This window comes from Ursus americanus, chromosome 1 (assembly GCF_024610735.1).
Source record: "Ursus americanus isolate L20-20 chromosome 1, mUrsAme1.1.p, whole genome shotgun sequence".
In the NCBI taxonomy this organism is placed as follows: Eukaryota; Metazoa; Chordata; class Mammalia; order Carnivora; family Ursidae; genus Ursus; species Ursus americanus.
In genome coordinates, this window is record NC_142127.1 from 44,576,505 (window position 1) to 44,589,176 (window position 12,672).

At 36.9% G+C, this 12,672-nt stretch overlaps 1 protein-coding gene across 5 annotated transcripts in view; it reads right to left on the minus strand.

Annotated features, from left to right (window-relative positions):
- Window positions 1-1,414: 1,414 nt before the first annotated feature.
- The window catches only part of TTC21B (tetratricopeptide repeat domain 21B), a 71,644-nt gene continuing 60,386 nt past the window's right edge, over window positions 1,415-12,672 (minus strand). Inside the window, exons 26-29 of one of the 5 annotated variants that reach the window (XM_045780535.2) lie at window positions 11,945-12,112; window positions 7,020-7,140; window positions 3,141-3,208; window positions 1,415-1,774 (exon numbers count right to left, since the gene is read on the minus strand). In XM_045780535.2, the coding sequence (XP_045636491.1) occupies window positions 1,688-1,774; window positions 3,141-3,208; window positions 7,020-7,140; window positions 11,945-12,112 (444 nt within the window). In that variant the 3' untranslated portion in view covers window positions 1,415-1,687. Of the gene's footprint in view, window positions 1,963-3,140; window positions 3,209-7,019; window positions 7,141-8,493; window positions 11,822-11,944; window positions 12,170-12,672 lie in introns of those variants that run through there. The other 4 variants (XM_045780522.2, XM_045780529.2, XM_045780549.2 and 1 more) reach the window with 4 other exon arrangements.

Consider the following 12,672-nt stretch of genomic DNA (forward strand, 5'->3'; position numbering starts at 1 on the left):
GAAACTCCATCCTCTTCATCTAAAAAATAAGAGTATTATTTCTTTGGAGAGTTGAGTGTGAATTAAAAGACATAAGTAAAGTTCCTAGAATAGTACCTCATAAATGGCAGGTGCAAAATATTCAGTGATTGCTAAAGAAACAAAAACAAACTCCCCATTTTACAGATAGGAAGACTGATGTGAGAGTATTTTGCTGGGAGAAGAATGTTCTACTTTCTCTATCCAACTTCTAGGACTCCAGCATTCTACGATGCAAATTCACTGGAACTACGTAAGGTACTATGTTATATAATATCCTTAACACGTCCATTCAGGCTGAATTACAAAGAAAGAGCTAATCTGCCACAGTTCCAGAATCATAAACAGGGATAATGACACCTATATTCTAGGGTCCTGGTGATCAACTGTAATAAGACATGTGAAAGTGTTCTAACAGATATGAAATGCTTCATAAATGCTCTTAAATACTTTCATGAAATGCCATAAATAAGGTAGGTGAAAAAGAATGATTAGAATTTTATGGCGTATAACCGGAATTAAAAGGACTTTGGAAAATTGCAGAAGTAGTCAAAAACAAGAGAATAAAGCTCAAAAAAAAAAAAATAAGCATAGGACACTTAGTAGCAACAAGTGACTTAAAAATATACTCTGTATTTATTGAAAATGTAAATGAAATAGACCTATTTATGGTATTTTTTTTTAAAGATTTTATTTATTTATTTGACAGAGCTAGAGACAGCCAGCGAGAGAGGGAACACAAGCAGGGGGAGTGGGAGAGGAAGAAGCAGGCTCATAGCAGAGGAGCCTGATGTGAGGCTCGATCCCATAACGCTGGGATCACGCCCTGAGCCGAAGGCAGACGCTTAACCGCCGTGCCACCCAGGAGCCCCTATTTATGATATTTTTAAAGACAACTGAAAAAAGACGTACACAACAAGTCAGAAATAATGCTAACAACTGAGTTAAGATTAGGTTCACTTTAACCTAAAAGGCTGAGAGCCGCTATGCCAGAGGGTGGTAGGCACAGTAAAGAAAGCAGCTGCTTTCACAGGGTGTGTTTGGTGAGGCCCTGCTGACCAAAACTATTCTGTCGCCCTTCCCTGCCAGATGTTACAGTGTCTAAAGTGACATCAAGAGATCTAGTCTTCAGGCTAAGGTAAACTATTCCTATAAGAATTTGCCTATTTTAACTGATTTCACATCCAGATTATTTCTTAAGATCACAATGGCATCGAAAGCAGAAAGAATGAGTTCAACAAAGGGAATGGAAGCTCACATTCTTTACTTTCCAAAAAGATTTTTCTAGGAATGTCCCATATTTCAACTACTCATTAACCGTGCAAATTGTTTAGGGGGCTTACCCTGATTTTGCAAAACTTACCATGTCTTTGAGTTCTAGGAGCAATACAAACCATACATTTATAACGTTTTTATTAAAATATACTTTTTTTTTCATAAATTTACAAGAAAATTTTCTCAAACCTTTGAAACAACAGAGAACGTTACAAAAAAATTCTAACAAAGAGCAACAGCATTTTATATATATTTCTTGAAATAAACAGGTAATACTCCTTAGAAAAGATATAAGATACTTAAGTACCTTGTATTTAACAAAATATTCTTTATAGAAATGGGTTATAATCTTTATCACAGAGACACCAAACCTGTTCCTAATCAAGAGAGTCACTCAAATAAACCAGCTCCATTGACCTTCTCCATCAGAAGCCCATCCATTTGACATAGCATTTCTCTTTATATACAATAGCAGCCTCTGCTGGAGAAAGAAAGGTACGCTTCTGTTACAAAGTTTCAGCTCAAACCTATTCTGAACTCTAAGAATTGATTCATTTCCTGCTTAACCAACAAACTAAATTAAAATACTTTTCAAGGCCTCAATGATGTACGGGCCTTATCAAGTATATCCTTCCTGATTTTTGGATAAGCTGGATGTGCTTCAAGAACCTGCAAAAACAAAAAAACAAAAAACAAAACAAAAGCACGAGAACTTGTAATTGATTACTGAGAACTGGAGAGCTACAAAACTTACTGGAAATGAGCATTACAGTTGTACAAATATAACAACACCTCTTAAAGGTGACATCTGAAATGTGACATAACTCATGGTAATAGTAATTAGATGACAACAATAGAATAGAAATACATGTGAGAAATACAACAAATATAATTACTTCCTTAATAGATTAGTTGCAAAAAACAAGTATGTATCAATGATTTGTAGTTAGAAAATTTAGCTATTCATATGATATTTAAAAAACCCTTACAGAGTTATTTTTGACCACGAGCACACATCAGATTTTGAAACATACAAATTTCCAGGCCTACTGAGTCTAGGAGTGGGGAGAGAGTCATTTTTAAAAGAGAATTCCACAAATGGTTCTAATGTATAACCTTGCATTAATGCACAACCTTAACCTTAACGTGAAATACTGCCTTACAGAAAGGTTCAGTAATCAATAGCAATCACTGAAGCCAAGTATTTACTGTAATGATGCTGATACAGCAATCTGGGCTAGAAGACATTACATAATTCTTTTCTAAGGAGCTTTTCTTGGCGCTCCTAACGATGTTTAATATAAGGCCTTATCTGGAACAATGGGGGCAATGCCTTATATATCAATGGGACAATGTAAATGCATATATAAAGAAACTGCAAATTCTAAAAGTGCAACTTAAATATTTGTCACTTTAGTAAGGGATCATTTAGTTAGAGATCAATTACAGAAATGTAATTGAATGACTTCTAAATAATAGAAATACCTCTTATCTCTAATTTCTAATTCTGAATTCTCTACTAACCAGACTTGGACACATTTACAAGAACTTCATTCAGAACAATGGCTTGGAGAATCAGTTTTATTTCACATGCTTCTCCTCTAGCCCTCTGTCTCTAACATGATAGAAACATTTTATTATTGGAGCCCCAATTAAAAACATGTTTGATTTAAATAAACTTTATCATTTGCTCAACTTGGAAAGGTGGTAATCTTTCCCAGATGTATTTGATGAGTCATTTAACCAAAATACAACATCCTCTACCTCTACTCACATACATCTTGAGATGAACTAGAAGTAGGAAATTGTGCAGCTGAAAATTTTAAGAAATCTAAATCGAGTGTTACCTGGTGACATACGTCAATGGCATCCACATATCTTTTTGCTTTTAAGTAATTAAATGCCAGTTTGTACCCTGTTAAGACAAAAAAACCACAATGATGTCGTACTATTTATAGAACACTTGGCTAGCATTATCTTTTTTGCCTCCTCCTTTGTTCGCTTACTCACTGGAGAAGTCTAAGCGAAGGCTGGTGAGCACACTATAAGAGAGAAGTGATGGGACGAAGGGAGAACAGATATAAAAGAAAATGGAGCTGGAAAAAGGACTGCAGTGAATATCCTGCTGGGTTTGAGAAGACTGCCATCCTACAAGAGTGGCTTTTGCAACTTACTAAAAAAGGCCCATTTATTTCAGATTATAGTACAAACTCATCACCAGACAGTAAATAATACCACAGCTATCCATTTATACAGCATAGATTTATTTAGCACTTAACATGTCAGGCTCACTGATCCCTGCGGGCAGGAGGTTTACATTCTATTAGGAAATAAAGTAGGTTATTTAAATAATTATGTAAGTAAGTTACCACTTTCAAAAGTGAGATAAATGCTATGAAAGAAAGGTCCGGGCCAAGATACCTGGAATAAGAAACCTGGATGGGGAGGGGGCGGGTATCAGGCAGTGCTTGCAAACTGAAGGATGAAGCCTGAACTGGGCAAAGGGAACAGAAGCATGAACACTTTTAGGCAGAGGGAACTGCTCAGATAAAGGGCAATGGTAGGAGCCACAGGAACCGGAGAGACCCGGAGTACATGACAGGGCAGAGCAGCTAGGAGAGCGGCCCAGAAGAGGGTAGAGCAGTCATCAGATATTCCACATCAACCATTAGTAACAATTATCACAAGTACCATAAGGAAATGTCATGTTTCAAATATTGATATTTAAAATAAAGTTTGAAGACATTCTTAAAGGATTGCTGTTTTTCTATAAGAACGCTATGAGAGTTAGCAAACAGGAGGAGATAAGAAAGTAACAGTGGCACTGCACTCCACAAATGCGATATGATAATACCATGATGTAAAATAATATGTAATTCATAAATTCAGTATTTCACTTTACCTCTTACAAATATAAATTAGGGAAATCTGAATGCCACTCTTGGGCCCTAATAAAAGTACCAAAGTATTTTTTTTTTTAATTTCAAACAAGTATTTGAAAAGAATTACTGGCTAATGTAATCACAAGGTAGTAAAAAGTAAGAAATAGGAATTATCTAAAATTCATAATGTCTGATATAAACACACATAAACATACATGCCTATAAAACTGTCAAAGACGAAAACAGTAAGTTTCAGAGAGTTAAACTTGGTATCATCACAAAGGAATTGTAAAATGAGCTAAAAATAAAGTTGGTGACATTTAAAAAGGAAAACAATTTAAAATGTCATGCCATGCCAATCATACTTTACATGGAACCTAGAGCCAAAAAACCTGGATTTAAGTTTTGGTTTCTGGCTTCCTGACAAGCTTGGAGACCTTAGCAAGTCAAGTGAGCTGTCAATTTCAAGTTTCCTCATCAGAACCCACCCCCAACTCAGTGCGATTTTAAGATCAAATAAAATATTTGTTGTGAAATGCTTTTAAAAGTTTTAGAGTGCCACACAAGTATTAGCAATTTAGTCAATACTAAATTGGAAGCATAAAGTTTTTTTGTTTTTTTTGTTTTTTAAAGATTTTATTTATTTATTTGACAGAGACAGCCAGCGAGAGAGGGAACACAGCAGGGGGAGTGGGAGAGGAAGAAGCAGGCTCCTAGCAGAGGAGCCCGATGTGGGGCTCGATCCCAGAACGCCGGGATCACGCCCTGAGCCGAAGGCAGATGCTCAACGACTGCGCCACCCAGGCGCCCCTGGAAGCATAAAGTTTTAGTGTTGGAAGAAACTTGATAGATCATCTTGTCTAAAAAATTTGAGAGAGGGAATAAAGGGCCAGAAATGGCAAAGAAAATGCGCACTGCAGCTGCATTACACTTGTCAAGCTTGTAGAAATTCAATGCTATGTAATCAGGGGGGAAAAGGTAGCAGGGGAGGGGAGAGGAGAGAGGAACATGAACACTGTGAACAGTTTAGTGCGTGTCATGTGACCCGAGAATGGGTGCAGAGGGACAGACATACATGTGTTTTCTTCCTGGTGCTTCTCACAGTGACAGTACTCAAGCCTGAAACTTACGGAATGAACATGACCATGATTTGAAGGATTTCCTGACAGCTGAAAAAGTGAAATGCATTGTTAACTTGGCCAGGCAACTGCGGGTGTTAGATGCAATGACGACCTTAAGGAAGAAACTAAAGAATGAATTGAGAGCCTCAGAGAAAACTTACCAATGAGAAGTTGGGGAAATTGATAAAATCATCTATAAAATACACAGATGACACAATGGAAGAACGAATGAGTTGGAATCTCTACATTTGCTGAAGTCTTCCAAGGAACAGAATGTTTAAATAATTTAACTTCTAAATGTATACCTTCTATGGAATAAAGTGTCAAAATTACATATATTTTAAAGACATTAAAGGAATTTTCATTTTACAAGCTGACTTGATTCTGTAGGATACATGATACTTGAGAAGGAAAAATACCATCAACAAAAGGTATTGTATTAGTTCCTGTGCCCTATACTAAGTCTAGTAAAATAACAGACCCCAGAAAAATGCACGGTGGGGGAAGTCCTGAACTAACAGCAGTTAAGGTAAAGAGGACCTATCAGACTGCAAATTAAATCTGAGTCCATACCATGACATGGTTGCTAAAAGGACGGATGCCACCTTAAGGCTGAGTTAACAACTACAAAAATGCCTAATAAAAAAACAACTTGATTATAGATATAATTGCATCTTAAATTATACTCAAGAACTTGTTCATTTCTGGTACAACAGGTCAGGAGGGGCATGGACCAATAAAATGGCCTTTTCCAAACTTATTTGGCCATAAAATCTAACCTCCTCATACTCAACTCTCTTTTCATTTTTTCTTTTTTGTAAAGAAATAACTATTAATATCTCACCAAGTATTCCAAAGCACAGATTGGGAAGCACTATTTTAGCGTTTCCAGGAGATGGCAACAAGGAGGGTGAAAGATTTGGAAGCAAGTCTCAGGAAGAATGGGCAAGTAACTGAGATAGTTTGAAGAGACGCGTTCGGAGAGACAGGACAGAAAGCTGAATTAGACTGCCACACGTGTAAGAAGGAAAGGACTCTGTGGGTTGCTCCAGAGAAGAGACCTGGCCAGTTTCAATGCAGCATATTCCAGCGCAGTACAAAGAAAGGGAAAAACATAGGAATGAGCTGCCTCACAATGTGGGGGGAGGCTAGTCACTAAGTATATTCCAGATGCTGTCTATCTGGTAGGGATGTTGGAGACCACATTCCTTGAGTCTATCACTGGAACAAGTTGATATTTCTAGATGCTCAGGAAAAAAAAAAAATTTCCATGGTCATATTATTGGACATTGTCCCCTCTGTGACATCCATGACAATTTACATTAGTGTATAAAGGCACAGAGAAGTCCTGCAGTAAGGAAACCTGCAGACCTTGATTTAATGAAATGTTTTCCTAACTGACCTGACACTGGAACACTTTTCCTCCCCCAGCATTACCATTTGGAAATGGCAGAGGGTTAAGGGAGAGAAAGGGGCAGAATTAGATTAGATGTCCTTTAAGGTGACTGAGGACCAGTTTGAATCTCAGGAAATTATACTTAACAACTATTAAGTTAATAATCTATTATGAATATAAAACTTATTTTTCAGAAAGACTGATAAAGGAAATTGGCTCTTAATGTATATTTTCTTCTTAAAAAGAAATCAAATGCATTTAAATGAAGATTTACAAATAGAACCCAAGTTTCCAGTGAAAACCTAGTATCTAATTTGTTAAACTCACCGACCGCTGGATTTGTCTGACTGCCATGTTTCCAGGCCATCTCATAGTTTAAGGCAGCGTCTGTATATGCTTGCTCTTTTTCCATAATGTACCCCATATATTCATAAGCTTTGCAGCAAGACTGAAGGAAAATGGAAGATACATCAATAGATTAAACTTGATTTTATGGGGTGCTTAGGACTATAGAGGTCAACCACATTAACTCATTTAATTGGCACATAAAACAATGTTTTTCAACCTCAGCTATGCAATCAAATCATCTATGGGACTTAATAAAAGATTCTGATCAAACCTAACTCCCATTCCCCCAGTCAGGAATTGGGGGACGTGCAAGGGAATGTGTATTTTACAGTTTTTATTACAAATAATTTCAAGTTAAAATTAACAGTGCAATGAACCCCATGAGCCTGTATCTTCAACAATTAAATCATGACTAATACTGTTTTAACCTCTACCCCCCGCATACTTGTCCTGTATTAGGAAATAAAAAATTCTCAGATATTGTACCATCTCATTCATAAATATTTTAGTATGCTTCTTTAAATATAAGGACTTCCTTTAAACAGAACCACAGTTTATCATACCAAAAATTTAACAACTCCTTGATATTACTAAATATCCAGTCATTATTCAAATTTCAAATGGATTCAATATAATTTTGTTTTGTTTTTAGTTTGTTAGGATGATGGGCCAAACAAGGCCCACACATTGACTGGCTGAAATGTCTCTCGACTTTCTTTTGATTTAGAGGTTTCCCTTCCATCTCTATGTCTCTTTTCTTGCAGTTAAATGTAGCAAACAAGAATTTTTATCCTCGAGTTTGTCACAGCCCAGATTCAGTTGAGTTCATCCTTGTGGTGCTTATGTAATGTATTCCTATGTCACTGATATCTGGAAATTATAATTAGATCTAGAGGTTTAATTCGATCTCGATCTCTGGGGAGAGAGGTGAAAGGAGTTCATGGGTTAGTGCCCTGCTGAGCCACAATGGAGCCTGAGGCAAAAGGAAAAATGCACAACTCTGTATACATGTTTTTGTGATTTTTTTTTAATTGCTAATTTTTTCTCAAACATTAATTTTTACAAATCAGATTGAAAAGTGGGGATATTGAAACTCACATTTTAAATTTGAATATTTTCCTTATACCCAAACAAAATTTATGTTATTTTCCTGACTTTAATGGAAGTAAATATGTCAATAATATTTTCATTAAAATGAAAAATACATAAAAACATAGATATGGAGGCATACATTTTCCCTTTTGTTTCAGGCTTCAATACCGCTCAGCACCACACTGGCAGATGCTATTGATTTAACATTTTGATATTTTGGTTTTAAAAATATTGCATTAAATTATTTATAATAATCTTTTATTACAATTTATTATAATAATCTATAATAATCTTGATTAAATTATTATTTTTATCTACAGTGGACTGAATGTTTAAAAAATTCATATGTTGAAACCCTCACCTCCAGTGTGATGGTACCAGGAGATGGGATCTTTGCAAAGGAATTAGGTCAGGAGGATGGAGCTCTCATGAGTGGGACCAGTGTCCTTATGAAAGAGACCCCAGCCAATTCTTCGCCCTCTCCTTCCACCGTGGGAGGATACAACAATAAGCTGGCGGTCTGCAACCCAGAAGAGAGCCCTCACCAGCACTGAACCACACTGGCACCCTGATCTCAGACTTCCAGTCTCTAGAACTGGGAGAAACCAATTTCTGATTATAAGGCACCCTGTCTATAGCACTTTGTTATAGTAGCACCAGCTGCTGAAGATAATTCCTGACACTTAAAGTGCCCTTTTAAATTCTGGACCCAAGTGAGGGTGTGAGACTTGCTCACCCCAGTCTGGCCCCGTCACAGATGGCGTGTTCTTCCCTCAGGAGGCACATAATATCAGATTCTTTTTTTATGATGTTATAACCATTCATTAATTTATCAGGGATGGGAAATGGTGATAGTCTATCACTCTTTCTTCATTTATTAGCTGGAAAACATCTATCATGAGAAATGTCTCCTTTTATGCTACACTGTTACACAGTAGTATAGTTCACACAGATAAGTGCATAATGCCTTCCCTTTATTTGCTGGCTTTAGAAATAACAGTTCATCAGCATATTTCATTGGTGACCAATTAGGGTTTTTTTTTTTTTCTTTTTTGGATCTTTGTAAACTCATGGATTTAAACTTATTTGGTGTGTTTCAATCCACTGCAGTTACTATTCTTACTGATAGTTAATGTGTTCCAACTTTGGCTAGTGTGAGTGTCTTCAAGTTGGCTCCTGAGTCCTTGACATGACTCTAATCATCTTCGATAGCTTCCTTGCCATCTGGTAGGACAAGATGGTCTAGTATCATCTTGTACATTTCTGTCCCAGATCTGGATGATCTCCATCTTTTAATTATACAATTCAAGGTTTCTAAGCTCTAGTTCCTGAATCTCAGGCTTCCAATATTGACATGTCTAATCAGCCAAACTGGCGCTTCTAAAGTAGCCCTCGTGTTCAACCTGCAATATATCGCTGTCAGTGTTCTGGCAAACTGAAACGCTATCTGTACTGAAGCCTTAATTCCCACGTAATCTTGCTTAATCCTAGACTAGGCATGGAAGGGTCAGCTGTCTGACAGTTTACATTTTTCTTTTTCCTTTTTTTCTTTTATTGAAGTTCAGTTGACATACAATGTTACATTAGTTTTAGGTGTACAACAGAGTGATTTAACAAGTCTATACCTTATGCTACGCTCATCACAAGTGTAGTAGCTACCATCTGTTACCATACAATGCTCTTACAGTATCACATATTCCTTATGCTGTTACCTTTCGTCCCCATGACTTATTCATCCCATAATGAGAAGTCTGTATCTCCCATTTCTCTTCACCCATTTTGCTCATCCCCCTACTCCTCAGCCCTCTGGCCACCATTAGTTTGTTCTTTGAATTTATGAGCCTGTTTTTTGTTTGTTTGTTTAGATTTCACATGTAAGTGAAATCATATGGTGTCTTTCTCTGTCTGACTTATTTCCCTTAGCGTAATAACCCCAGGGCCATCCATGTTGTCACAAATGGCAAGGACTAATTCTGTTTTATGGCTGAGAAATATTCCATTGTATATATATGCCACATCTTCTTTATTCATTCATCTATCGATGTACACTTGGGTCACTTCTTTTTTTTTTGTTTTAAGATTTACTTATTTTAGAGAGAGAGACAGAGCATGAGTGGGGGGAGGGACAGAGGGTCTAGAGGGAGAGAGAGAGAGAGAAGCAGACTCCCTGCTAAGCACGGAGCCAGACGTGGGGCTTGATCTCAAGACCCTAAGATCATGACCTGAGCCAAAATCAAGAGCTGGATGCTTAACTGACTGAGCCACCCAGGTGCCCCACATCTGGGTTGCTTCTGTATCTCAGCTATCGTAAATAATGCTGCAATAAACATGGGAACGCATATGTCTTTTTGAATTAGTACTTCCATTTTCCCTAACGAAAAAATTCCCAGTAGTGGAATTATTGAATCATATGGTATTTCTGTTTTCAATATTTTGGGGAACATCCATACAGTTTTCCATAGTGACTGCTCCAATACACGTTCCCGCAAACTGCACAAGAGTTTCCTTCTCTCTACATACTTGCCAACACTTGTTACCTCGTCTTTTCGATTCTAGCCATTGTCACAAGTATAAAGTAATATTTCATCTTGGGTTTGATTTGCATTTCCCTGATGTTGAGCATCTTTTCGTGTGGCTATCAGCCACCTGTAGGTCTTCTTTGGGAAAATGTCTATTCAGGTCCTCTGCCCATTTTGAAATTGGATGATTTGGAGGTTTCTTGGTGTTGAGTTGTATGACTTCTCTATATCTTTGGATAGTAATCTCTTATTAAATATATCATTGCAAATATCTTCTCACACACATAGGTTGCCTTTTTGTTTGTTGATGGTTTCCTTCTCTGGGCACAAGCTTTTTATTTTGTCGTAATCCCAATAGTTTATTTTCATTTTGTTTCCCTTGCCTGAGGGGGTCCAGAAGTTTAGATTTTTCAAAACCTATTAGTGAGAATCTGTTTTTCAAGGACAATTTGACTTAAAATTAGATGTACAGACTATAAGTTGATAAATGGCTTGATGTTTTAGGTTTTTAAATTTCCTAAGAAAGTCATTTAATAGCATTAGATGATAACTCTTTAAAAAACAAAAGATCCACTTTGTAATCTAATTTGCTGAGAGTAAAACAGATTTACTATGATTAAAATTTTGAAGTAATTGCTATGAATCTGTAAAGATAAATATCCTCAAGTTTCTAAGTTGAGTACAATTATTTCTCAACAAATACTAACGAATTCTTAACTTAAAAAATGATATAAGAAGACCTTCTTTTTTTGTGACTAAACACAAAAATGCACTGTTACTAAAAGGCCTTGGATTTCTACAGACTTGAAGATTTTCAATTTCATACCTAAAGATAAGGACTTTTTAATAAACAAATTAAATGCCGAAAAGACTTTTACCCACAAAATATATTATGCATAGTGGATTCTAATAATGTGAGAACAACATGCAGCTGCAGAAAATTCATCTAGAGTATTTCTTAATACGAGGGACAGACGTCCGCAATTAACGTTCTTCTGCAATTTTCATTAGATCTGGGATGAGCTGGATAATCAGAGGCAAATGCTTGACATTCCACAAACACTTTCCATAAGTGGGGCATACCACAGCTGAAACTTGAAACTGCATAAATCGCTATCTTCCTTTATTTTCAAGAGCAAATGGCGTCTTTCTTCTTATTAATGTTATTTCCTGATGGTGGTAAGAATAAACATTTCATTTTCAAAAAACACACAAGAACCCTTAGAAATGGACCCCCATTCTATAATAACCTACGACAGAAAACCTTCACGCCGCACGGTAACAGTCTCCTACCCTATTATGACGCAGGCACCGCTTCAGCAGCTCTTCTGCCACGTCGTATTTTGCTGATTGAATATAAATATCAGCAAGCAGCAGCCAACTCTTCTCAAAGTCCTCGGCATCAACTGGATTCCAGTTCATTTTTGCAATCCGCTTCAGCTGGTTTCTGGCTCGTGGTGTCTGTTTCAAGATCATATAAACTGTTGCCATTCCCAAAAGTGCTGGGATATGATCCTTCTGTAAGAACGCAAAACTTCAGACCCCCAGGTCAGCAAACAAAGATGCCCTATGTTTAAAAGGAAACACGGCTAGTAGCAAAGGTTCCACAACAGGAGAAGTGGCCGGTGGACTCTGTATCTGGCTCCACACAGGTAACTGCGATATGGTCATTATTTAATACCCCAATTAATCTCACGCTGCCATGAAGAAACTTGGTCAGGCACCACCTGGTCAAAATAATCCAATAAATACGCAGATGCCATAACCACACGATTCAGACAATTAGGGCGACTTGATCTTTAATGGGACTGACTAGCTATTATGGTTTTATAGAGAAACAGAAAAAAACAAAACTCTATTTTAATATAATCCTAATCGAACATTTGTGTTTCAGATGCAGCATTTTGGCTCCTTAGTTCTTTTACTTGTAAAACAAGAATGAGATTGATTAACCTGCAAATGATATTCCTTACCCACATGACCTTCTATGGACTTCTCTATATTGACTTTTTATCAATACT